The following is a 27948-nucleotide window of genomic DNA, read 5'->3' on the forward strand; positions in this document are numbered from 1 at the left end:
GGAGACACTGTTAAAGATATAGATTTTAAAAATAAACTTTTAGAGCTATCTGTACAGTAATTAAGAAAGCATACTACACAGTTAACGAATATTTAAGCGGAAGACTTTAAAAATATTACACAATGTAAACTAAAGAATATTACTACTTTAAATACTAATAAATGTCATAAATACATAATATTAAACATATCAATGAATAAATAAATACGGAATTAAATCGAATGTTAAAATAATGTTAATGGAAAAGATTTCAAGATAATGTAAATGTTATAGATAGGTACTTATTACAATAACTAGGTAATATAGAAGCTTGTCAAAGCTACAAGTTTTGTTATTTAATATTACAAAATACAAATTATGTGAATATATATTAATTACTATCATGCATGCGACTAGCACAGGACCGTAGTAGAAGGCACAAACTTCGGGAGGCCTGTATACAGCAGTGGGTGAAATTGGGCTGTGGATGATGATTAACTATTATATACATATAATTGAGAATTTATTGTCATCTCGAACTGGGCCCATAAATGAACTCAAAATTAGCAACATTCCTAAATTACAATGTAACATTATTATAAATGCTACAAAGAATTGAGAATTCTATTTTCATACAATTGCGGTTATCGGAACCGGCAACAATGTTCGAGTACCACAACCGGCGACTGTGTCCGATTGTCGCAACAGGCGACTGCCGACTGTGTAGATTTCTAATTTTATGAATTCTCTTCTTGCTGTCGGTTGCTTGTATCTAACACAAGGCATACGTTTGCGCGGCGCCTTATTGGGACCGTTTTAAAAATCTTCGCACAGTAAATGTACTAAATTACTTCAGCAGAATTTTATTCATCGTCTGTGTGTTCCACACTAGCTGTATCCGTAGCTTCCATGGACTCATACGTCAGTCATACAATAGTCATACGGTCAGGCCTCTTACCGTCAGAGCAGTGGCGGATTTTCCCTAAGGCACTGTAGGCCGATTGTAGTACGATTGGCCGTAACAAAAAATTCACTGATGAGAACAAGAAACAACTCGAAATACCTAAATATTCTAAAGGCTCACGCACATTATGACGGACCGCACTGCACATCATCGTATAACAATAATCTTCCTAAATCACTTTCGTACATTTTATGTATAAAATAAACAGGTTGTCCGATAATGAATGTATCATACTGAAATGGCTCATAGCGCAGCTTAAAGGCCGGCGCAGAGTGACGTCGCGGCATGGCACGGCACGGCAAAGGATTTTATTTTTGATCAAGTTATTTTTGTCCTTATTTCATCGAGGTTACAATTCATGTTACTTTATTTCGATACAATTATACCGCGGCACGTAGTGGCATGCCGCGGCATGCCGCAGGACGCCGCGGTATGCCGCGGCACATCGTGGCATGCCGTTTCATTCCACAGACGTCCCGCAAGTCACGTCGGTCACAGAATTATGACAATTAAACTAATTGAAATAAGGTTTGAAACTAGTGCGGCGGCGATTTCGGCGTATGGCGCGCAGCGAATGTGCCGCGGCATGCCGCAGCATGCCGCAACGCGCTTCGGCATGCCGTGCCGTGCCGCGACGTCAGTCTGCGCCGGCCTTAAGACTGTTCCAAAAAAAATGCAAAAAAATCTATCCCATGTATAGTACCTAAGGAATGTTTTTTTTTCTTAAAAGTTAATTATTTTTATCTTATTTTAGGTTTTTGTGCACTATGACTACAAATGAATGAATTTATTTAGTTTATTGGTGTCATAATATTCTACGTTAACTGTGTCCTTAGATAAGAAGTAAATGGTATGACTAAGTAAAGTAAATAAATATAATTATATTTATAAATTATTAATTATATTATATTATAATATTATATTATAATAATATTTATAAATTATTAATTATATTATATTATAATAGCACAAAAATTTAACAACTACTTTATGAAGAAGTACAACCGTATTCAAAAGTAAAGAGTAAAAATACATGTAATTATACATTTAAGTCTTTTCCTGTCACTTCCTCAGGATATATTTAAAATTATACGCAATTTAAAAAATACAAATAGTACAGGATACGATGACGTATGCACGAAGGTACTAAAATACATAGCTGATATAATTTCTCCTATCATAGGTGACATAAATAATATGAGCATTGAAGAGGTTCTTTTCCAGAAAATTTGAAAATAACAGTTATTAAACCCATGTACAAAAAAAGGCAATGAACAACTCATAGAATCATATAGACCTGTAGCACTACTGCCAGTTTTTTCTAAAGTGTTTGAGAAAATTATTTACAAGTTTAAATTCATTAATAGAATGGCTTGAAGATAATAAATTAAAAATCAATTAAGAAAAACAAAACTCATGAATTTTAGGTTGAGATATAGCTAGTAAGATGCACGTAGAGTATAAAGGGACACACATCGGAGACACAAATATAACAAAGTTCCTAGGTATACAGATTGATGACAAAATTAACTGGAAAGCACAATTAGAGAGTATTTGCACTGAACTCAACACTATGCGTAAACATTATATATGCTTAGCAAAGTTGTAGATAGAGACTCGTTTCTTCAAGCATACCATGGTTATATTGCGTCCATATTAAGATACAGTATAATATTCTGGGGCAATGCAACTAATGTGAACTCAGTTCTTATAAAAAAGATGTGTCAGAGCAATTTGTCGATTGAAGAGAACAGATAGCTGCAAACCATATTTTAAAGATCTTCGACTACTGACTGTTCCTTCGCTTTATATCTACGAAACTGCCGTGCATGTCCGGATGCACTTACACTTGTTCACACGAACTCTGAAGCCAAGACGATATGATCAATTTCGTTTGAAAGCCTGTAAAACTACCTTCATGCAGAAAAGTATTTTTGTAATAGCGCCAAAAATTTACAGCAATTTACCAGAAGGACTAAGGTCTGAGAAAAACCTTATGCTATTTAAAAAACAATTAAACAACAGTGTCTGAATTTTTAAGTGATAAATCCAATGGATAAATCCCTAAATTCATTGTCTAATTTTTGACATTGGACGTTATTGACGTTATTCATGTTACGATATTATTTTGACGATCGAGGCATGTAACATGCATGTAACTATCATCGCGTTTAAATTCTGACCGATTTATTAAATTCACGTGTGCGTGCACACGTGGTGCAGGCTCGTGTAATATTATTGAAAAACGAAACATGTTACACCCTGGTTTAGCCTGTGAAGTTTAGAGTGAATGTATACCTACCTTCAATATCTACATATATGCCTACTGTTTGGCCGGACACAGTGAAAATATACGTATTTTGTACTGACATGTACAAAATGTTCTATATAACCTATGTTTTCACAAATAAATTAATTATTATTATTATTAAAAAAAATCAACTTCACACGTACAGACACTCCTAAACATCTCGCATACTCTTAGCATAGTAGATTATGAACAAGTATTGTAACTCTATATAAAACGTAGCTGCGCGGCTTATATGTGTGTACGCCATCGCCAGTGGCGCACCGTGCACCATGTATGGACGTACACACAGGCATATATGGCTGTGGACGCACACATTCGCATTATCTACGTTGCTTAGCGCCAGACGTCTCACGCGCCATTCGCATTCGTTAGACAAGTGAAGCGTAGTTGCTTCGGTGATTCGGTGTTTAAAAAATGCCATCAAATATTACGTGCCCTGAGGGCGCGATCCCACTATATCGTCACGTTTTATTATCCTTGGACGACTGTCGTGATTGGCCTGTTCCCATATCACGACTATCTGTCGTGGACGATTTTTTATCGTTGAATGACTATCGTGACTAGCTGTTCCCACTAGATCGTGACGACAATTTATCGTTTCACGACAGCCTCCTTGCCCATCTCTCGCTATGACCCAACGCTACTGCAAAGCGAGCAGAGGGAGCGGGGTACGAGAGGGGAGGGCAGGGAGCAGAATACGTGCGGACAGCGATAAACAAAACGTGACGACAATGGGAGCTGCGACAATCTGTCGTCACGTTTTTTCGTGACTTTTTTATCGTCTGACGACTGTCGTTCTAGCTGTTCCCACTGTGACGACAGTTTATCGTTGTAACGATAAAAAATCGTAAACGACAGTTAATCGTGTCGTGCTATGTGTGAACAACTTCATTTAAATATACAAGCCACGACACTGTAAACTGCACGACAATCTGTCGTTACGACATAGTGGGAACGCGCCCTGACACTACTTTTCGTTCCACTCTCTAATAAATTAATTGTTAGGATCCTATTTGTGTAACATAGTTTGAATTTGTTTTATGCCGATGCCTCTGTTTTTTTATTGTTGTTATAAATAATTATAATGTTTTCGACTGAAAGGACTTTGTTTCCAGGTCATGCAATAAAAAAAAATTATCTGCACAAAAAAAACTGCAATTCATTCGTTCATTTCATAAATGAAGTACGCACGTGTAATTACTTGTTTTGAATTCAAGGATTTCCAGAAAGAAGTTAGAAGAAACTGATTTCGACCTTCAAAAATGACCTCTATTGTAGAGTCAGTCAATAAAAATTGAATGCGCATGCGTAAATTTTCCTTTCCGTCATACAAAAGTACTTTGTGTTTCCGTCAAATGGTGTTTGGCGCGCTGATAAGCACAAGTTGTTGATCACAATGAAATTATTCCTTTTAGTCGTCGACCAGATACCAGACATTCCTCACGTTCGGAATTATCTCTGTTGCGTATTAACTGGTAGCGAAAATGTCTAAGGAAGAATTGTGTAAGCAAAGGAAAATGGCTCGACAAAACGGAATTGTGCAACCCCTCCTGACAGGTGAGTCTCAAAATACTTATAAAACTAAGTACATGTTCGATTACACTTTTGAATTTTGGTTTTGTCGAATTCAACTGTTTAATTACATATCATAATTTTGATTTGTAATAGATGTTATAACTATGAGTAAGGTAGGTATTGTTTGTGTCAAGGTAAGTTATTGTTTTTATAATTATTTGCCAAAGTTACCTGTTACAAAAACACTGATAAAAAACTCGGTGAGTAAAAATATTTATCCAATTTTAAAATATCAAATGGCGCCTATAGATTATTTTTATACACTTCAGCAAATTTTTGTAGCTATTAGAATGAAATAAAAAATCTAAACTGCAAAATTGGAAGTTTAAAATGTGAAATTTATAAATGTATTATACTGTTTCGTTTATTCTTATGGAGGTTGTATAAGGTTTTCGAACCCAGAGCCATAAATATAGAACTAACTTTTTCATCTCATAAATTTATTTACAAAATACAAATCATAAATACATATTCAATTTGCAGTTTGAATATTTTTAAAACACTAACACTAAATCCTATTTGATTTAGTTTTTGTTACCTACTTTATATCCTATAGAAAATTAGTGACAACTAAAGTTCGGCAAAAGAAATATGTTTATTTAAGTGCATAATACTTACCCCCAGAAATTGCTAAATTAATTAAAGATTTTAGAAAAGAAAGAACAGAATTATTAATTAAAGAGGTCCCAGGTTCGATTCCCGCGCTGGGAGAAATTGTGTGTTTTTGTGTGGACTACATTTATTTATCTCGTGAGTTTCGATGTAATTTATGGTATTCTATATGTGTGTCCATGGCACTTGCGACACCGGGTTGCTCTAGAGGGAGGCTATGATTGTGTGTGTTAATTACTTGACTACAGTTGTGTATTAATTTTATTGAATATGATGTATTATTACCATCATATTATTTTCTTTTTTGTGAGATTACTCCATTAGCATATATTATTTAATTATATTCAATCTGACAAGTCTTCAACCTGCATATGTATGCTATGTCACGGCGATAAAAGCCAAAAAACCCAATGCAAAAGATTTGGAATAAACACTTAGGGTCGTATTCTGGAACTCGATTCAATGCTCAAGTCAGGATTGCACTGGCAACACAAGCACTGGAAATACGACCCTGATGGCAGGGACTTGAGTATGATTTCTAGTGCTTTGAATCATACTCAAGTCCTGACTTAAGCATTGAGTAGAGTTCTAGAATACGACCCTTAGAGAAATTTGCATGGTTTGCTGTCTCAATCTGTAGCTCAGTTGGTAGAGTGGCCCTAGTAAAGGCATACAGACACAGACTCGAATCCTGTCAGGTAGAAGGAATTTGTCTTTGTGTTTTATCTTTGTATTAATATATTTTTGCCTTTTGTATAAGTTTTCATATATTATCCACTACGTGTGTTCTTTCTTAAAATTTAAATATATTTCTGTAAAGTAAAAAAAAAATTTGGCAAAATGCATGTAGCATAAAGTAGAATGTTCTTTGATAACAATGTATTCAATTAATAACTTTGTAACTATAGTGAAGAATGGGTGGCTTGCCATAATACATGTAACTGGTTGATGTCTTTATCATCTCAGTCAGCCATGAACGTGGGATCTGTAAAAGGCCTGAAACATTGGTTTATTTGGTAAATGTTTAGATCCTATAAAAAAATAGTTTCGTTTCCTACATTGAATACATTTATTCCGCCGATCTCTGGTCATCACGCATTTAGTTTAGGACTATAAAGGTAGGAGGTAACATAAACTTCATCAAATAGGATCTGTGTTTCAATAACAAGTTGAGTTTGGTACTTATAAACTTGTATGTTGTGTATAAATTAATGAGACAATAATAGTAGATTGTAGAACAAGTGCATAAAACGCGTCATTTTACCCGAGGCGGGTATATATATATATATATTAAGTCGAGTGTAAAATGAGTTTTATGAACGAGTTATACACTCTGCTTTTCAGTTCGATTGTGAGGAAATTAAACAACAATATTACAAACAATAACACAACTATTGCCAAGAAAAAATAATAGCTTTTATAATTGTAAGTCAATGCTTTCCACCAATGTACTACTTTTTTTTCTACATACGACTCAGGTCGGTTTACATAATGCCTAGTTATACTTTACAAGCTTTTATTTTTATGCATTTCTATTTGTTATAACTTATTAGAATTACTATTGCCTACTTTTTTAATTTTGTAATATAACACGGTTAAAAAACAAAAGTAAAACTTTATTTTATAAAGTTCTAGTGTGCATAGCTGTTGGCGCAGGCGTCACTGCCTCGGTCTTAAACGACGATTTTATTTTATGCACTAGAGTATAGGTTCCCAAACATTTTGGCTCACCACCCACTTAGCCAAGATGAAAACATTTCAACGCCCACCACTAAAAAATAATTGAAAACACGTATTTTTTATATTTACTTAGCTCAAAAAATCACAACAAAAAAGTTATATATATGTAGTATAGTTTATATACTATATAGACAATTTAGTTTTTTTTGTTTTTTTGGACAGCGTAACTGTTTCCGAAGCCCATACTGCCCCCCTAGGACTCTTCAGCGCCCACTGGCGGTAGGGACCAATATGGGAAACTATGCACTAGAGCATAAAATCCTATTTTATGCAGGCTACACCCAGCATAAATACGAACTTTAAGAGCATGAGAAGTGAAAAGTTTATTTATCACTACTTAAAGTAAAAAACCATTTACATGGGGCTAATCGATGACCCATTCCATTAAGCCAAGCCATTATTGACGTCGTGTAAATAGAGACAATCCATTATGGAGTATCTCCAGACCAGTGACAAAGACAATCCACTGAATTAGAATGATTTTTAATTTTTCGGGCCAATATCTTCCCCCACCACACGTGCATTGAATTGGCTCAAGTAATAGCCTTGTGTGAATGTGTATCCTGAGCCACTCCACTAGTTTGTCAAGCCACATATTAACTTTGGTCATAACAAGTGGCATGTTTTGTAAGAGGATAAAAAAATATTATTTATTTACGTAATTAAGTAATACATGAAACTAAGTTGTATTTGAACAATTTTATTTGATTAAGTTTGAACCTGTACATGTGTGAAAACCACATATCCTCGTTTCATGATACAATCAATAAAAAAATTTGACCATTTAATTGAATTTGAAATGGAAAGTGATATTTTTAACAACTCTATTGATAAGTAAGAATGAAGTAAGTAACTTCGTGCAGAATATTAAAGGGTAGTATTTAACCGCTCACCAAAAAATCAAGTTTTTTCACAACCAAACATGCCACTTCCCCAACAAAAGTACTGATTGCACATCAAAATATGTACGTCAAAAGAAAATTAATTCAGCATTATGTGCTAAAATTAATGCATAACATTTTATCACAATGCATACCTATCTAACATCTTTTTTTATTTTTTATTTTTTTATTTTTTATTTATTTATTTTTTTATTTATTTATTTATTTATTTATAACATCTAAATACATATCTAATATTTCTGACATACAACAAACGTATGACCACAAATTATGAGTAAAAACAATACCTATTTCAATAAAAGGTACATCAGTCTATCGGAATGAAACACCATTTTATTTGACATAATGTTCTAATTGTACAATTTGTCTAAAACAATAAGATCAACAAATAGAAATTAAAATTGCACACAAACATTGCAACAAAGTCTAATGCTTGAAAAGCGTAGTATTTTTTTTTTGTATTTGCAAGTAAAGATTCAATTTAGTTCCAATATTATGAATTGCTTACAAGAAATTTGGGGCCAAAGCTTAAAATAAAAAAAGCAGAAAATAATTTACAAAAATTAAAATAACTTTTATTAACCTTTGGCCAGCAATGGGACATAATAGTATCAGGTTAATAAAAAACCTTTTATTGAATTATTAATGCAGGACGTCCACGCTTCCTTTTCTGTCCTATTAGAACATTTTTAGCGTCTACTGGTGGTACCACATATATTGAAGAACCTTCTTAGTCTTGTGCAGTGGACTGTATGTTCATAAAAACTTATGTCGATCTGACTTACAATCATGAACACGTCTTACTACCAAGAGCGCAAGAATGCGAATGAATATAATCAAAGTGAAAGAAGAGGGGTTCGCTTAAATTTATACCGGTACGGTGTCTTCCACACCGTACCGGTCCTATCAATGGATCGCTACGCCGGTCGGCCAATCAGAGCTCCTGAATTATTCATTTTCCTCTCAATTCTAGCTCTGACCGACCAGACGCGTACGGCCGTCCATAACAACATACATGAGCCGGATCGCGAGCTCTACAACATGACTGCATTTATGATTTTTGAAAAAATTAAGGCAGTTTCATTTGCACAGTTTCATATTGTACCAGACTCAGGGCTGTATGCGAAAGAGATAAAAAGTCCCGATTATTTTCAGTAAATCAGATGACATTTTTGAAATAATGTTATGCAATATGTGTTATTCGTTGTATCATAAACATTTTTTTTGTACATGATTCATTGTATAAACGAAGATAATTTGTGGAGCAACTTGAGAAAAATGAGTAATATTGTTAAAGAATTGTTATTTCGCTTAGAGTTAATTTAAATTGATGTGCAATCAGTATTTTTGTTATGTAACCATATTTTTTGTTAATAAATGAACACTTTCGTTGTACACTTAGAAATTAGCAGAGGTCTTTTGATACATGTTTTAAAATTATTTATGATACTAGTTTTGTTAGACAGTTACTTTATCTGTAGTGATATATTTTTTAGATGTGAAAGTTATTTGAATAATGAACATAATTTTATATGTATTAAGTTTTCTTATATGCACTTAATTATGTCCGAATACTAAATAGTATCTGTAATTAAGTAAGTGTCCTTACTTAATTTTTTTTCTCAGATTTGTACCAGATAACAATGGCCTATGCTTACTGGAAATCTGGAAAAACAAATGATGTGGCTGTTTTTGATTTGTTTTTCCGCGCAAACCCATTCCACGGTGAATTCACCATATTTGCCGGTCTTGAGGAGTGCCTTAAATTTTTGGAGAACTTTCATTATTCTGACAGTGGTAAGTTATTATAATTTACAAATAAATTATTTCTATTCTGGTTTACTTACTTATTGTAAATTAAAAAAAAATATGATTGGCTTTCTGTAATATGTTGCATTTTTTTTAATTTATTTCTTTTTCAAGAATATACATTTCACAGAGGTCTATCTCCCTATACATGTCGCACCCCTCATGGAAGAATGACATAAGTGGAGTTACGCAAACTTGTTCATTGCTCCATTAGATACAGAGAGGAGAGAGTCATGTAAGTCTATCTACAATATCAGTAGATAGAGTTACAAGATTTGGAGAGGATGTGCGTTATATTTTTCTGTATACAGGGTGTCCCAAAACTCAACGTCAAGCGGGCACTGGGTGAGAGGCCAGGTTATATCAGTTCTCGGAAAAAAAAAAAAAAAATCTTTTTCACTCGGGAAAGTAATAATAGCCAATTTTTGAAAATGTTAAAAATCGATACTCTAGACCACATTTAGAGGTACTGTCACCACAAATATTCATATTTTGCAGTGATTTTTTTTTAACATCATCCTTAATAACCAGGCTATTTATTGCATTCACAAATCAAACAGTAAACTACATGAATTCAGTAAAAAAAAAAAGTTTCATTTAGTCTTAACTTTCATAAATTATGTCAGCTAACTTTGACACTTCATATTTAAAAAAAAATGTACTATACTACCCATGACACGTTCTGTGAAAAGTTGGCGCATCTAATCAAGATTTCAGAATGGTACAATAATTGCCACTTTTCGCATCATAAATACTATTATTTTTTTTTTTTCCAAATGGACCTCGTTTCAAAAAACTCATACTTTGATAAATAATACTTTTGTATGCTTAAAGATTGACTTTACCGTCGTGTAAGTGAGATGGCCGTATGTGATAGAGTGAGATAAGTAGTGACGCTGTTTAACATGAGCGAGACGGCTAGTGACGCCGATGCTCTATTATTGATCATTGGTTATTATCATTTAGTACGCTACGTTCCTTCGTTTACTGTGCATCTATCGTAATCGTGTAACTTTTGTACTGACGACTTTGGCTTTGTGTTTCCCTGGACTCGAGATGCCGCAACTGTACACAGCGGAAGAATATGCGAACATGCATCTTATTTATGGCGAATGCCATGGTAATGGCTCTGCCGCAGCCAGATTATTTCGCGAAAGGTACCCAAACTTAGAGCGTTACCCAGATCACCGCGTGTTCTTTAATGTACATCAGGCATACATGGAAGGACGATTGCCTAGTACACGTAGGAGCGGTGAAAGACCTGAAGCAGAGGACGACTACGAGGACGTAGTTTTAGGAGAAATTGCGAATGATCCCAGCACTTCAGTACGTGGGATTGAATTAGCCACTGGAGTACCAAAAAGTACTGCTCATCGAATTTTAAAAAAGCTGAAATTTCACCCGTATCATGTGCAACGTGTACAAACTTTGTTACCAAGTGACTACTCTCTCAGAATGGATTTTTGTAGAACAATGTTGGCGAGAAACCATGAAGATCCACAATTTATAAACAAAATTATGTGGACTGACGAAACGACATTTAAAAAAGATGGATATTTAAACTTACACAACTTACCTGCTTGGCACATGGAAAACCCGCATTTAATGCGTGAAGACCGGTCCCAATTCCAATTTAAAGTAAACATGTGGACCGGAATTTTAAATGGACAAATAATTGGACCGTTTGAGCTACCCGAAACGTTAAATGGCGACAATTACTTGGATTTTCTCCAAAACGATTTACAAACTTTATTAGAAGATGTACCACTCAACATCTATCGAGAAATGTGGTTGCAACAAGATGGTTGCCCAGCACATTATGCTCGCCCTGTACATGATTATTTAAATACGGAATATCCCGGAAGATGGATTGGGCGCCTTGGTCCAATTTTGTGGCCTCCTCGTTCTCCGGACCTAAACCCCCTTGATTTTTTTTACTGGGGCTTCATAAAGAGTAAGGTATATGCAAAACCTATAGAAAATCTAGCCGAATTGCGCAACAAAATTGTAGAAGCAGCAGAAGATTTTAATTTAAGAAGATACGGACGATTAATAAAAAGATCTTTTTTGAGGCGATGCAGAGCCTGTATTTATGCCGAAGGCAAACAATTTGAGCATTTATTGTAAAATTAAAGAATTACAATAATTTCTTTCGTTTCATTTCGATTAAAATTTCTTATAATACAACAATCGACTAATATTAAGTTGACTCACTCTAATTTATGTTAAACAGCTCTAATTCATGTTAAACAAACTATCTCACTCTATCACATACGGCCATCTCACTTACACGACGGTAAAGTCAATCTTTAAGCATACAAAAGTATTATTTATCAAAGTATGAGTTTTTTGAAACGAGGTCCATTTTGCAAAAAAAAAAAAATTAATAGTATTTATGATGCGAAAAGTGGCAATTATTGTACCATTCTGAAATCTTGATTAGATGCGCCAACTTTTCACAGAACGTGCCATGGGTAGTATAGTACATTTTTTTTTAAATATGAAGTGCCAAAGTTAGCTGACATAATTTATGAAAGTTAAGACTCAATGAAACTTTTTTTTTTTTTTACTGAATTCATGTAGTTTACTGTTTTATTTGTGAATGCAATAAATAGCCTGGTTATTAAGGATGATGTTAAAAAAAAAATCACTGCAAAATATGAATATTTGTGGTGACAGTACCTCTAAATGTGGTCTAGAGTATCGATTTTTAACATTTTCAAAAATTGGCTATTATTACTTTCCCGAGTGACAAAGATATTTTTTTTTATTTTTCCGAGAACTGATATAACCTGGCCTCTCACCCAGTGCCCGCTTGACGTTGAGTTTTGGGACACCCTGTATAATGAAGCAATAAACATGTTTGACGTAACTTCACTTATGCCATTCTTCCATGAGCGGGGCGATGTATGATTCAGTGAGTTCATTGTAGATCTATAGCAGTAATAATTAATACTCAATATCGCCAGTACCTACTGTAACATCTAGAGTTATGATTACCTACCTATTATTGATTTCACGGAATTTAATTTAATTACACGGAATGGATTGAATAAGATTAATTTAAGATTGTTGTTTCAGATATAGAATATTTGATGCAAACCTTACCAGATAATATTGAACCAGAATTTTTCGCTTATTTAAAAGACTTAACTTGTAAGGATATAAAATTAAGTGCTTTAGAAGAGGGCTCTGTTGTGTTTCCCAGGTTTGAATTTTTGAGATTTTTAATCTGTCGAGAGTTATTTGTTGAAATATTTAAAATAATTTTAATACAAATGACAAATTTTAATTTATCAGTTGAGATAGAAGCAAAATATTACGTATTGGTAATAGAGATAACAATTATATTATAATATTTGCAGTATTGGTGTAACACGGTGGTGAAGTTGACGCCATAACTCAAGAAGCTTATTCTGAACATACAAAACAAAACATGTTGTTTTGATAAGATTGCAGAAAAATAATTCATATGAAACTTGCAAAAACAATTACATGCAATGATGTCTGTTTGATGTTTTGTATGGAATGTTTTGATTTCTAGAATAAACCCCTTGAAATTTGACACCGACTTTATAGACGCTTTCTAATTCATTTGTAGATTGCTATTTTATTTGTAAGTCAATGTTGCTATTGTTTATCATAAGTAAAGTTAAAGAAGAAATTTTGATTTAAACTTATTTAAAGTTACTTGCAGTAGTAAACTAGTGAGCGGGAAAATTCTAATATTCAATAATAGATATAGTATGGTGTTATAAAGCCACAACTGAAAAATGACAATTTTTCAGGAGACATTTAAAAGATTGTACTAACGAAATAAGCCGACAACTAATTAATACTCAAATAGGACAGTTATAAAATTTTACATATACCAAATAATAAAAGGCAAAAATATTTTGACCCTGATTACATTTTTCTATGTCATCCTGACGAACCGCCAGCATTCAAATCAATCTGAACAATGGAAAAATAATTCCATTTACCTAACCAGTCTGACCACCAATTTGACCATCGGGAAACACTGCAAAGTTTGTTCCATGTAGTATATAAAATACTTACTTACTTTAGACTTTCACGTGATAAAAGCGCTTCTGACTTATCATCACATGTGGCTTTGTTGTAGCAAGGATACGTCATATTATATGGCATATATTAACAATGAAACTTAGGATTTCAGATGATAGTTCAGTACAATAGTTCAAAGTATAATTTTTAATATCTACAATTAAGTTATTGCGTGAAATAGACGCTGAACTAAGCAATACAATCGCAAGCAAAAGCAGTTCTACCGGAATGGAAAAATGGGTGTAAACTTCGTTCTACTTTCCAGAGTACCTCTGCTACGAGTAGAAGGTCCATTGATAATTGCTCAGTTGTTAGAAACGACCTTATTAACCTTGGTTAACTTTGCAAGGTAAGTTGCGTCGAGAATAATTGAGTATCTCATAATGTCAATGTATTCTTTGTGTGCTATTGTTACTTTAGGTAAATTTTTTACTTTTAGTTGTCTGGTTTTATATTTTTAATTATACCCTGTGTAATGTCTTTAATTAAAGTAATTACTTTTGAATAGATTTTTCATCCACGATCTTGCTATAAATGTACTCTTGTGATGTATATATTACAATGTACATGCAATGTTAGGGGTTAAAGTATGAAATTGCCGTTTTATTGCAATAGGTTCTTTGAATTTTCATAGAATCTTCATGGTTTGAGGTTTTCGAATGAAACTTTTTTCAAATGGTTTCTGTGATTTTTTTTTTTTAAATTTGAAACATTTGAATATCGACTTTCAATTGTTTTTGTTATTCAATTTAGACAAGAAAGATGGATACTGCGAAAATTCGAGTGATTTTTGAATACGAGTTCCCACGCGGAACTAACGCGGCAGAAACAGCCCGCAATATCAATGCTGCGTTTGGAGAGGGGTCTACAAATGAACGCACCGTGCTATTTTGGTTTAAATTTAAACGCTTTCGTGATGGAAATTTCGACTTAAAGAACGAGCCACGAGGAAGACCGCCCACACAGGTGAATAACGATGAATTAAGAGAGATAGTGGAAGCCGATCCTAGTCAAACTACCCAGGAATTAGCGGCATGGTTTAACGTTACCTTACCCACAATATTGACTCACTTGCGTCAAATCAATAAAATAAAAAAATACGAAAAATGGGTGCCTCATGATTTGACTGATCTGCAGAAAGAAACGCGTGTTGAAACTTGTGTTGCCTTGTTGAACCGGTACAGAAATGAAGGAATATTGGATCGAATTGTAACATGTGATGAAAAGTGGATTCTTTATGATAACCGGAAAAGAAAAATGCAATGGCTGACCCCAGGTCAAATGCCACAACAGTGTCTTAAAGCAAAACTTACCAATAAAAAGGTAATAGTAACTGTTTGGTGGTCTCAGCATGGTGTTATTCACTATAGTTTTCTCCGATCTGGTCAAGAAATAACGGCAGATGTCTATTGTGCCGAACTCCGAACCATGTTGACAAAACTAGCAGTAAAACAGCCCCGACTCATGAATCGATCTTCACCATTATTGCTCCACGACAACGCGAGACCTCACACAGCACGAGAAACCATTTTGACCCTTCAGGAACTGCAGTTAGAAACCATTCGTCATCCTCCGTATTCACCAGACCTTGCTCCAACGGACTACCATTTTTTTCGTGATTTAGACAATTATCGACGTGACAAGAAGTTTTCTTCCCAGGAGGCAGTACAAAATGCTTTCACACAGTTTGTGCAGTCTAGATCGTCGGAGTTCTATCGCAAAGGCATTAATAACTTCCCATTAGATGGCAGCAATGTATAGATAATAATGGCAACTATTTTGATTAAATAAATTTGTTAAAAATTTAAAAAATAAACAATTTAGATTTTCAGTACAAATCGGCAATTTCATACTTTAACCCCTATTATAAGAGTCTGAGTCTGATGAGTGAACTGTTGGCAAAGCACACAGCAAACCTTTTGATTATGGAACGTTTTAACTATTGTAATTAATTTCTATGTAGGTCGACAACTTTTCTGCGAACTCTTTTTTTATATGTAATGTAATTCACATATTGTGTTCATTCGTTGCGTCGCGTCTGAGGTGTATTTAATAGAAAATATTGGTGGTATAGTTATTATAGGCAAGAATAAGGACATCCGCAGCGAATGAGAAATATAAATGTTTCTTAGCATTATTTTAAAAAAAAAATTAAATTGTTTCCGAGCCCAGATCGACCGCAGTAATTTCCGTTACATGTAATTATTTTTAAATATAGAGAAAATTACTTATTTAGTTTATTTACGTATTACGTGATTGCTTAGTGTATAGGGGACATCTTTTTGTTTCAAATTGATTTAATAAGTTTGTGTTAAATTCGTTATCTAACCCGCAGGATCGTAGATAAAAGGAGTTAAACGTTGAATATGCCATTAACTACACCTACTTCACGTTATTGTAATCTGTTGCATACTGATATCTTTGTTATTACTTTATTAGTTTGTTCAAGTTTATCTGATGTCACGGTGTACTAGTTAAATAAAATTACAGAATCGCCTATTTCTTGTTCCAATTAACTTATTAACACTAGTGGAAAATGCCTAAAGATTATTTATTATTCGAATCAAAATTGGAATCTGTTTATTATTTAGTAAACCTACATTAAGTTCATTATTGTAGAAAACATATATCCTTATGTATTCTAGCTTGATGGCGACTAATGCGGCGCGTTATCGAATGGTAGCTGGCAAAAACGTCTCGTTACTAGAATTCGGCTTACGGCGCGCACAGGGACCTGACGGAGGATTATCAGCTTCGAGATACGCCTACATCGGTTCGATCTCATTTTAAAGCTTTCAGAACTCTAATGCTCATTTTCATGATAACAAAAGCGAAAATTAACTTGTCTTTATACTTATTGATTGTGTTAGCGTGTTTTCGCGGCCGAGGCGCTGGTGAAACCGACCTGTTTCGTGCCAGGCACAAGCTCGCCCTATTGTAACTTGTGCAATATAGCACACCCCACAGCGTTATTGACTCATAAGAAGCCTCCAATAGCGACTTCCAAATACTGTTTAATCATGCAAGTTACCCGAACCTTGCCCTTGAACACTTTCCCCGAGTTACCCCATTACTCATGCCAAAGTTGTCTTCGTGTTCTCCTTTGCTTTTAAGACATAATTTGCGCCTGTCAGCCTTGCATAAACCATTGAACAACTTTACTGAAACTTTCACAAAACAATGTGAAACATGATTCTCCCCTTATAAGTTTGAAATTGCTTTCATTTATGTAATTCCATTTTCAGGCGGATTTGATGGAACAAGCAATGTGTTGGCTGGCAAAATGTTTAATATACCAGTGAAAGGGACGCATGCACATTCGTTTGTGACGTCATTCAGTACTCTGGACGATATGCATTCAGTGATATTGAGACACGCGGAGACACAGAAACAGTACAACCTTTTAGAATTGGCACTCGAATGGCGCAAACGCGTGTCCTCCATCATAGACATCTCGCCGGAGGCGGCGAGCGAAGGCGAACTTGCCGCTTTAATATCATATGCCCTAGCATTCCCTTCCGGATTTTTGGCTCTAGTGGATACGTACGATGTCAAGAGGTATAATTTTCAAGGCTTACAGTCACGACACAGGCAGCGTATGAATGGGCATTCTGGCTACAATAGCAACTGTGGAACCAATGATCCTAGAATACAAAACTCACCGAGTATACATAGTACATACGGATATAGCACGATTGAACGCACACTGAGGTAAAGGTGTCAATAGACGAGTCAACATTTGATGTCTGATAAATTTTGTCGTATTGTTTTGCCTTGTTCGTTTTCTGTCTAAGTTATGTGGATTATTTTTAAGAACTGGCACTCGCCAGTCATTGCCACTTTCATTTTACAATTCATCGTTAGGATGAGCATGACGACTCACACACGGGCGGGTTAACCCCTGAACATCTTCTGAGCACACTCTAACAACACAGGGAGACAACTCGGGGCTCTTAATCCTAACATACAGATTCATAGCTGTAGATTACAATGTATTTTATTTAGCTTTTTCAGTGAAGCGTATATGGACGGCGCTTCATGGACGACCGAATGTAAATAAGTATGCGTCCGAAAAAAAATTACATTTTGCTTCAGTGTGACGTATTGTCCTGGACCTATGAACAGAATTAGGGACAGTTTTTAGTCATTGGGCACAGTTGCATTGTATGGGATAACGCACACATTCACAAAGCTCTGGATACAGGAATGATGTACATACTGCATGTTTTATTTCTCTATCACTTGATTTGTGTAGAGTAGATTGATAACATAGATTTAGTACCATTACCGATATTAATTCCATATTAGTCAATTAAATTGACAGCGTCCAATACAAGATTAGATTGTAATTGGTGATGTCATAGCTGCATTTACTGCATCCAACACCAACGGTATATACATGCTTATGTAGAGGCTGGTATAATAACACGCACTCTTTTACTCTGGTATTCATAGATGTGTTGTGTGCCACTGCCACAAACTAGAAGTAACAGTAGTCTGTGAACTAATACACAAAGTATTTACTATACTGGTTGTCGCGCAATATGCGGGTGCAGTTAAATTACGCAACTGTTTGAGGTATTTGTGGGAATATTACGCAACAAAAACCCAGGACACGTTCTGACACCGAATTCTATGGGCTTGGTATCAACAACGATTCGCGACTGTTTACTGCGTACGTTCATCGTTTATACACTACGTATGAAGTATTATCAATTTATAATTTTGGTTTCTTATTCTTACAATTTTAATGACTGCAAACAATGTAAGTCGGTATTAATGTAATATTTGAATCATTAAAAAGTCATGATTAGCTGAGATATGCAAAATACCAGTTGCCTAAATTTAGCTGCATTCGATTGCTGTAAACAAATTGAAATATATTTTCCTTAACAGGAGTGGACTTCTAAACTTCTGTGCAGTGGCTCTCGCGCTTAACGACTGTGGTTACCGAGCGGTCGGGATTAGAATCGACAGCGGAGACTTGGCTTATCTCTCTGTATTGGCCCGAGACACATTCGAAAAAGTTGCCGAATCATTCAAGTTATCCTGGTTTGCCAAGCTTACTATCGTGGCATCGAATGACATCAACGAAGACACCATATTGAGCTTAAATGAACAAGGCCATAAGATCGATTGTTTCGGCATCGGAACACATTTAGGTAAACATAAAATTCCCAGACATAAAAATACAAAGTAATTTAGGTTAAATGGAACGTACGAACGTTTAATTCTCGTTTCAGTGACATGCCAGCGCCAGCCGGCTTTAGGATGCGTTTATAAACTGGTAGAAATTAACGGACAGCCGCGTATCAAGTTGAGTCAAGATGTCGGTAAAGTTACCATACCAGGACATAAGGAGGTGAGTTCTTAGTTATTCTCATACTTTGTCATATTTTATTGCCATATCATAAAGCCAGGGTTGAAGTGGTACATATATTATCATTAATATAAATCAAAGAAAATAAATATCTTAATAATTTCGAACCCTGCACGAAACTCTAATCGTTTGCTAGGACTCCTAGACTCGTAATAAATTTAGAATCTTTAGGAATACTTGTTGGGCATTTGCTGAACCCTATAGAGAAATCGCGTGTAAAAGTCAATAAAATGATCTGAAGCTGTCCTTATCAAGAACTAGTATAGCACTCGTTTGCATAATATACAAACAAACACGACATTGGACAATAAAATTGTATATACCCCTACTTACGTAGTGTGCCGAAACGTGCCGCTCAATAATCTATGTAGGACAGAATATACAAAAATATATCAAGGATGATAAGGCATAGAGACGATGCCGATGATAAATAATAAAATTAATTGATTGTAATATAGAGTTCAACGTTCAAATATTCTAGCAAAAAGTGTTAATAGGAAATGCAATGATTCATTTCACATTTCCAGATATGTGAAGTTCTTAGTCAGTAACAGTAACAGTCGAACAACACAATGCGCTCTAGAACCGAAACAATGCTTTTTAATTTTCTCTCTAGATGTAGGTAGGTATACTTATGTGATATAATTTTTATATCTTTGTGCATTGAAATATGTTATTCAACTTAGATACAATAAAAAATTTGCCTCTAGGTTCATTGTGTACTGCGTACATTTACGCGGCAAACTTAATATTGAAAATACATTTTGTGCTTATTTATTTATTTCCATATTGTACATACATTACAAAAAGGCATACAAAGAGACCTTATGATAAAATGTAGTATGGTTGGTAAGTTTAAAAAATAAAAGTTATAACTAATATGCGTAATTAATAAGCGAGATTGACGACGTGAGCTATTTCTTTACTTTTCAGCTAGGAATGCATTTATAGAATACTAGCTTGTCCCTGCTACTTCGTCTGCGTAGAATAAGTACTACAAGTAGCCTACTGTACTATAAACTAATTTTCGTAGTTGTTTTCCATACAAACTTTCATCCCCTATTTTTTCCCCCCTTAAGATTTATTTTTGTGACAAAAAGTAGTCTATGTCCTTTTCGTAGGTTTCATCTATCTCTATACCAAAATTCATCAAAATTGGTTCAGCGGTTTAGGTGTGAAAACGTAACATAGATTTATAAACCCCAAAGAGAGGGGAGAAATGACAGCATTGACCCCTCACACTGCCACACACTGGTATTTATGCTGAATTGGGCGCCATAGCTCAAAATTTATTTTTACAATAAAATTATATTAAATTGTATATATTTTATTATTTTTTGTTTAAAGGTAGGTTCTGTGTGTATTTTTGTGTATCAAATTGCATTTCTTTTTGTTATTTTCTGTAACCCGTCACGACGTAGAGACATAGAGTAACTGTAATGATTTTGGTACTGTAGCATATTCGAGCCACACGATATCTAATGCGCAGCTGTTTTCATGCACCATTGAAAAAAATTATAAAAAAATTATTGCATTTTTTTTGGCAAAATACGGACACCGTGTGTCTCTACGACTCGTGGCGAGTTAAATGTATTTATCATTTGGTCATAAATTTAAATGCAAGTATTCTGTACTGTTTTCTATTATTCAGCTACGTAGCTAAATAAAACGGTGCATGCTGTTGTTGAAGGACGATAATATCGTCAGAATTTGGTGAAATTATGATTTTCTACGTGGATACAGGGCCTCAAGTCCAATTTTTAATCATCTCACTTGTATTTCGATAGTGTCAATGGCAAGATTTTGTATGTTTGGTATTCTGCTAAAAATTAAGTTAGTGGCTGGCCGCCGACCTACTGTTACACTGCCATTGCAAATTTTTGGTATTCTGTTTTTCAATGACGAGTCGACGGCACTTCTATGGGGTACGTCATATGCATTACGACGTACCGTGCGTGGTAATGCATATGATGTACCCCATAGAACTGCCATCGACTCGCCATTGAAAAACAGAATACCAAAAATTTGCAATGGCGGTGTATAGTAAATTGAACTATTTAGTTTTTATCTCGTTTAATCAACATTAAAAAATTAAAATATAGTGCAGTAGGAAATGAAAGTATTTTTCCGGATTTAAATCGCGTATATTTGTTTTTTCAAACAAACGGACGTTTCAGGCCCTTTACAGGTCCCATGGTCACGGTTGGCTGAAGTGATACAGTCTTCAACCAGTTATGTCTAATATTGATGCAAACCACCCTATTTTTTCACTATAGTTACAATATTAATTAAATACCTTATTTTTAATTTTACGAAGAAAACATTCCAATTTACGCTACGTTAAGTTTTACAAATTATTTTATTGAATGAATTTTTATTAAGTTCAATTTATTATTAATCAATAATAGAAATTAGAATAAACTAAAACATATTAAATAGTACTGCAGCCTTATGTCTGTTTGGGATTTTTCATTAGAGGAAATACTGGATCCCAAACTGGTGGTACGGAGAAACCATCTTCCCTGATGAAATTAGGATGTTTTTTAATTTCAATGGCCTCTCACCGCATCCTGGGTAGATAACGGACTTCTTTTGCAAGGACCTCGGGTTTGTCAAACTTCATTAAATGTGTAGGTTTATCCATGACATGCTCGCAGACTGCAGACTTGTTTACGCGACGGTGTTTGACATCAGCTATATGTTCTGTGACGCGGGTACAAATACTTCGCTTTGTTTGTCCAATATAAGAGAGACCGCACTCACAGTCAAGCTTGTAAACTCCTGCATCCTGTAAGGGGATGTTACATTTCACGGGTCTCAGGAACTGAGAAATCTTCCTCAGGGGCTTGAAATAGGTCTTGATAGATGCACGCTTGAGGACTCTTCCGATCTTGTCTGTAACACTTCTCAGGTAAGGTAAGATGGCAGGTCTTCGCTCGACTGTTGGTGGTTTCATACGGGGCCTGCGGCATTGGCGTGGAATCTTCAACTTATTCGCATGCAGGACTTGCTTTATATGCTGAAGTTCCCCTGCCAGAAGATTACTGTCGCAGACACCATGTGCTCTCTGAAACAAAGATTTGCCCACGATAGCTAACTGGCTAGTATGGTGATGGGAATTACCATTGAGATACCTATCTGTGTGGGTTTTCTTTCGAAATACAGTATGGTTTAAGGTGTTATTAGGATTTCTTTTCATTAAAACGTCTAAGAAAGCTAAAGTACCACAATTCTCTTGTTCCATAGTAAATTGGATCTTAGTACTAAAACAATTAAGATGGTCCAAGAAAGAAGGTATGCTATCTTTAGGTAATATTGTGAAAGTATCATCAACGTACCGTTTGAAAATCTTCGGCCTAGCTGGGGTCATGGGTAAAACTCGCTCCTCGAGGTCTTCCACGAAAATATCGGCAACAACGGGAGATACCGGGGAGCCCATCGCTATACCGTCAATTTGTAGGTAGAATTCATTATTCTACAACAGATAGCCTGATGTTAGGCAGTGTTCTAATAATTCTGCATATTCAATAGACATATTATGTTCCCTTAGCTTTCTACGTACAATTTCAATGCAGTCTTTTACTGGTAGGTTGGTAAACAGCGACTGAACATCAAAACTAACCACGATGTCGTCATCAGTTAACCGTAGATCTTTAATTCCACTGAGGAAATGGTATGAATCCTTCACATGTGTAGAAGTGTTCCTTCCCAATGGTGACAGTACCTTTGCCACTATTGTAACTATAGTGAAAAAATAGGGTGGTTTGCATCAATATTAGACATAACTGGTTAAAGACTGTACCACCTCAGTCAACCGTGACCATGGGACCTGTAAAGGGCCTGAAACGTCCGTTTGTTTGAAAAAACAAATATACGCGATTTAAATCCAGAAAAATAGTTTCATTTCCTATGTGTAACAATCACGAAAACCTTAGAACTCGATATATAGTGCAGTGTTATTTTTTTTTTTAGAAAAGAGATCAATAGCACTACTATATCGAGGCCGAGACTAACCGAACAGAATAGCAATTTTGAGGTTGTCCAAATAACGGGCACACTGTATATTAAAAAATGGAAACGGCTATAAAAATGGCACCCGTATAGGAAATAGGAAAAGTTTACAATATTTACAGATTTAATGATGCCTAAATGGGAATGAGTGCCGAATGGGTTGATGACTTATTTTACAACATTCATATATGCATATATATATATATATATATATATACATTTGCAATGTAATCTCAGTGGAGTCTCAAGGTAATTACAATGACCTGAAGAAAATTAGCAGATTACTCGGGGCCCAGATGTGGTTTTGTTTTAATTTAGTTAATTTTGGAGTCAACATTATTTTGATTACGCATTAGTAACGTGAACGTCGATACCCTCATTAAGTACAGCCAAACAGCCGACAAACAAACCTTAATCTGCTCCGAGAATTGTATTCCTACACTTTAATGTCTATAATAATAATTATTATTGTCACAAAATAGTTAACACAATATAAACAGAGTATAGTATAGTTAACAAAATAACCGGTTTCCCAATCTTCCTATACAAGACAATGGTATTCTGAGATAGAGCTCTATACCAACATAGATGTTATTTTGGATATAATAAAAAACATAAACAACTTAATAGAATTATGTGGATCGATCTAGAAACTAACATTGAAAATGAAACTTCTTTCCTTTTGTATTCCATATAATAAATTAAACGAGTTCAAACAATTAGTTATTTCCGACAAACTGAAAGCCAATTCAATGCGCATTTTTCAAAACGTTTTTCAAGAGATTTTGAAGACCCTGATTCTGTAATGATTTTATTATATTGAAATGCTTTGTACACCTCTGCCATATTTTTAAATTAACCTCAAACAATAAAACAATAAAATCAAAACTTACAAAAAGGGGCTGTCTCGCCGCCCTCACCCTATTCGCTTGACGACAGATAGAGGCGGCAACATGTCTTGTGACAAACGAGGCTTAAAACAGTCTTATATCTTATTTGACAAGATAATCTTTCATCTATTTTAATGTATGTATTATATATCTTTTAGGCCTACCGATTGTTTGGCGCAGACGGTCATGCCCTTATCGACCTTCTACAAAGGTCCACAGAGCCACCACCAGAGGTTGGTCAGAAGGTCCTCTGTCGGCATCCCTTTCAAGAGTCCAAACGAGCTTACGTCATCCCAAGCAAGGTTGAACATCTTTACAAGGTAATTTGTTTTCTTTATCTTAACGTTTTATATTTTTATTATGATGGTTATTGAATTTTCGTGAGTAACATTTTTTTATAACCATTTTATATTCCGTTTCAAAGTTGTTATCTGCGCCAATGACCTCTATCTGAATGATTTTTTATAACCATATATACTTTTTTTATGTTGACTATAATGTCTCGTCAACAATTATCTATTTTGAAGAACAAAGGTTATCTTGTAAAACGCTTACATGTAATCCTGTAGAATTACCTAGATATTAAAACAGTTTGTTAAACCTAAACACTGATAACTGATGTTGTGTCTAGCTCTCATGAATGTAAATGTTTCAATTTTCAATGCAAAGTCTGAAATTAAACATACTGAACAAATATCAAAAATACGTACGTTGTAATCAATTTAATAGCAGTAGAGCTCCTTGCTGCCGCCAAGCAGTAACGTGAGCATTTGGTTTTAAAAGGTGCTGATGAAAATAAATACACGTAAGACTTGACAACTTATGTCTCATGGTGACTGGTGCTGTGGCCAGTACCCCTCAGATCTTTACGGTTTAAAGCTCTGAGTGGTACTGCAACTACTATGGACAGGCGTGTCACTTAGCACCAGGCGCAAGACTTGTTCGTTTCGTCACTTGTATCATAAAAAAAATCTTGTTTATATCAAGGCGGTTTGTTTATTGATATTTCCAGATTTACTGGACGGAAGGTCGTATTTGTACAATGCCAAAGCCTTTATCTGAAGTGCGGGAGAGGGTACAGTCGTCCTTACGAACTCTGCGACAGGACATCAAGAGGAATTTAAATCCAACCCCTTATAAGGTATACACAAATGGAAGACCGAAGCAATAAGATGTGGTTTAAACAAAAATATATGGTTCTTACGAAGCGTTATTAAACGAAAAATCAAAGCTCAATCTCTTAACAGCCCCTTTTAATAATTATTAAGCTATTACATTTGAGTCTTTGACATCTAAGGCTGCTAACAGATTGACTGCATGTTTGCAGTTAATACATGAAGTCGTAATCAACTTCATGCAGCCGAGACCTCGACTGCACGTAGTTGATAACTTAACTTCATGCGTAGAGGTCTCAGCATGAAGTTGATAACGACTTGACGCATTAACTGCAAACATGCAGTCAATATGTTAGCAACATAAAAGTCCACATATTCGACTTTATGATCAAAATATAGACATTTAAATAGTATCATCATACGTCACAGGTAGCAGTCAGCGATGACCTGTACAGCTTCATACACGATTTATGGCTGCAGAATGCACCCATCGGAGAGCTCTCGTGAAGATCATGAAACATCGAATGTAATGAAAGGTGTGGTCAACTTTAAAGTACAGTCGACAGCAACTTATAAATCTTGGCCATGCCTATATGGAGCCAAGTGCACATTGCGATTATTATTATGAGGTGTTTAACAAAATAACCGGTTTCCCAATCTTCCTATACAATTCGAAGTAATAATCCAAGTTTGTATAGCCAATAGGGAAAATATTGCGGGAATTTTCAAAAAAGTTATTTGTGTTCATAAGTAAAATGAGGCTTTAAATTAATTATTTTACATTGAAACCACCTGTTTACTATAATATATTTGCATCTAATATTCTTAAAACCAATATAGTGTCGGTCTAATTTGTGTTGATTAAGAATGCGATGATAAATTATGGCTTATATACCTGCGTAAGTAAAGACACCAAGTCTCTCAAAGGATAAGAATATATTGACAAAAATAAACTAAAATACCTCAGTACACCTAGAACGCCTAAATTATAGTGTAGCGCTTTTCGCTTAATAGGCACTTAAGATAATTTATACTACAATACCTGATATAAATCCTAAATTATGGATTCATACTAGTCACAATGAACAAAAATTGCAATGTATATTTCAGGTATTGAAAATAATATTTTTGTGTTTTATTTGCTATTGTATTTTTTAAATATATTGTGCACGTACCGATCCACCTACATAACGTATCGTAAGCCCAAATTCACAACTTTAAGGGGAACCGTTTTAATATATCGAGAGGACTAAAATGTGATTATCGAGGTATTGCGATTAAATTTGAAACATTCCCATTACTTTTAACGCGTTATAATTCCATTATTGAGCGTAAGAAACCTGCATAAAAAGCAAGAGATTGACGAAAAATGTACCTATATTTGTGGCTTACGTTATTGCGTAGGAGGAATCGCTACGGACGTAACAGCCTTTAAGTCAGAAGCGAAAATATTATTTCATACTTGTCGACGTTAATAGTATGAATAGTAGAAATTTCCAGAAAGGTTACAAATTACAGTAAAATCTGTATAAAATTATTCAATAACCAAAGTATTTATGGAGTTTTACGAAAATTATTGTTTAAAATAGTGAACTATACGCTGATCTGTTATTTAAAGTGCATAGCCCACTGGGGATGTGATGGCTTATGTCTGTATAGTCCCCCATAGACTAAAAAAAAATTGATACATTTTAAATACGTTCCAATTGAAAAACAAGCAATCGACGAACTTTGTACAAGTGCGTGTATGTATTTACAAAATGTAGATTTTAATTAAGAATACATAATTAATTAGTGCATTTAGTTAGTTATTTTTTGTCATTGCATAAAGCAAAGTTCGCTTACATCATGATAAGCGACATTAGTTTCGTGATAAATATTTTTGTGATAGATAAATGAGCGAATGCTTGATTTATTGTAATTTTAATATTGAACGTGGAATGTATGTAAAAAAATTATAATTTAGTATCAGTACCCCCTTGTCTACTACGATTACGACAACCATTTTCAACATTTTACTACGGTTTTCTACATCAAATCGATAATAATCTGGTAGTGGATCGGTAAAGTGGAGAAATTGTCCCTTAGTATGTTTACGAATGAGGACGCCATCAAACTTTGCGACTTTTGCACTTTCACATAGAGTGGACATTTATTTGAGTATGCAGAGATATTAGAATTAAGGTCTAATTATATTAGAATAATTGATTGGAGACAATTTGTGCTTTGTTATTTTGAATTTAAAGCATTGATTTTGTGGGTCGGTTGTTTTGAGACTATCTCAGTCCGAGGTTGTCAATAATTTGATACGTTGGAGTCTTAAGGGCTATATAGCGCTATCTAACATTATGTCACTATTACTACAGGGTTATTATTAAATAACTGAAAGGTTTAAAAAATATTTCCATAACTAAGAATTTCTTTTCTTATAACGTGACACATGAAAATTTGGCCAAGTAATTCAGTTCTGGGTCATACTTCATTGCCCATGTTTACTTTTGTGTACAACCCAGTTGGCGATATCATCCTAATTATGACAATCTCCTCTTTAAAACGCTATGTAGTGCTACGTACATTGACCGACCAATGAGATCA

The 27948-nt window shown here is 34.7% G+C and overlaps 2 protein-coding genes across 3 annotated transcripts; both read left to right on the forward strand.

The window, feature by feature from the left end:
• Positions 1-4543: 4543 nt before the first annotated feature.
• On the forward strand, positions 4544-27319 carry LOC113230563 (nicotinate phosphoribosyltransferase). 2 transcript variants are annotated; one of them, XM_026464581.1, is made up of 11 exons: positions 4544-4811; positions 9710-9880; positions 12974-13100; positions 14223-14306; positions 16603-16730; positions 17203-17668; positions 18854-19119; positions 19201-19319; positions 24397-24558; positions 25251-25379; positions 25783-27319. In XM_026464581.1, the coding sequence occupies exons 1-11, from the start codon at positions 4739-4741 to the stop codon at positions 25858-25860; spliced, it is 1803 nt and encodes a 600-aa protein (XP_026320366.1). In that variant the 5' UTR covers positions 4544-4738; the 3' UTR covers positions 25861-27319. The 2 variants fall into 2 exon arrangements, with proteins under 2 accessions (XP_026320366.1, XP_026320367.1); XM_026464582.1 differs by having other exon boundaries at positions 4547-4811; positions 17203-17515.
• Positions 10745-12122, forward strand: LOC113230565. Its single transcript, XM_026464583.1, has 2 exons — positions 10745-11323; positions 11645-12122. The coding sequence occupies exons 1-2, from the start codon at positions 10949-10951 to the stop codon at positions 12017-12019; spliced, it is 750 nt and encodes a 249-aa protein (XP_026320368.1). The 5' UTR covers positions 10745-10948; the 3' UTR covers positions 12020-12122.
• Positions 27320-27948: the final 629 nt, after the last annotated feature.

This window comes from Hyposmocoma kahamanoa, unplaced genomic scaffold (genome assembly GCF_003589595.1).
Source record: "Hyposmocoma kahamanoa isolate Upper Pololo Valley unplaced genomic scaffold, ASM358959v1 63, whole genome shotgun sequence".
NCBI classification, from domain to species: Eukaryota; Metazoa; Arthropoda; class Insecta; order Lepidoptera; family Cosmopterigidae; genus Hyposmocoma; species Hyposmocoma kahamanoa.

Bases quoted from the DNA above. Each gene is read 5' to 3' on its own strand.
- LOC113230563 (XM_026464581.1), top strand. From the start codon at position 4,739: ATGTCTAAGGAAGAATTGTGTAAGCAAAGGAAAATGGCTCGACAAAAC. The intron at 9,881-12,973 runs GTAAGTTATTAT...TTGTTGTTTCAG, and splicing joins CTTTCATTATTCTGACAGTG to ATATAGAATATTTGATGCAA. The intron at 25,380-25,782 runs GTATACACAAAT...CATACGTCACAG, and splicing joins TAAATCCAACCCCTTATAAG to GTAGCAGTCAGCGATGACCT.
- LOC113230565 (XM_026464583.1), top strand. From the start codon at position 10,949: ATGCCGCAACTGTACACAGCGGAAGAATATGCGAACATGCATCTTATT. The intron at 11,324-11,644 runs TTACCAAGTGAC...TTACAAACTTTA, and splicing joins TGCAACGTGTACAAACTTTG to TTAGAAGATGTACCACTCAA.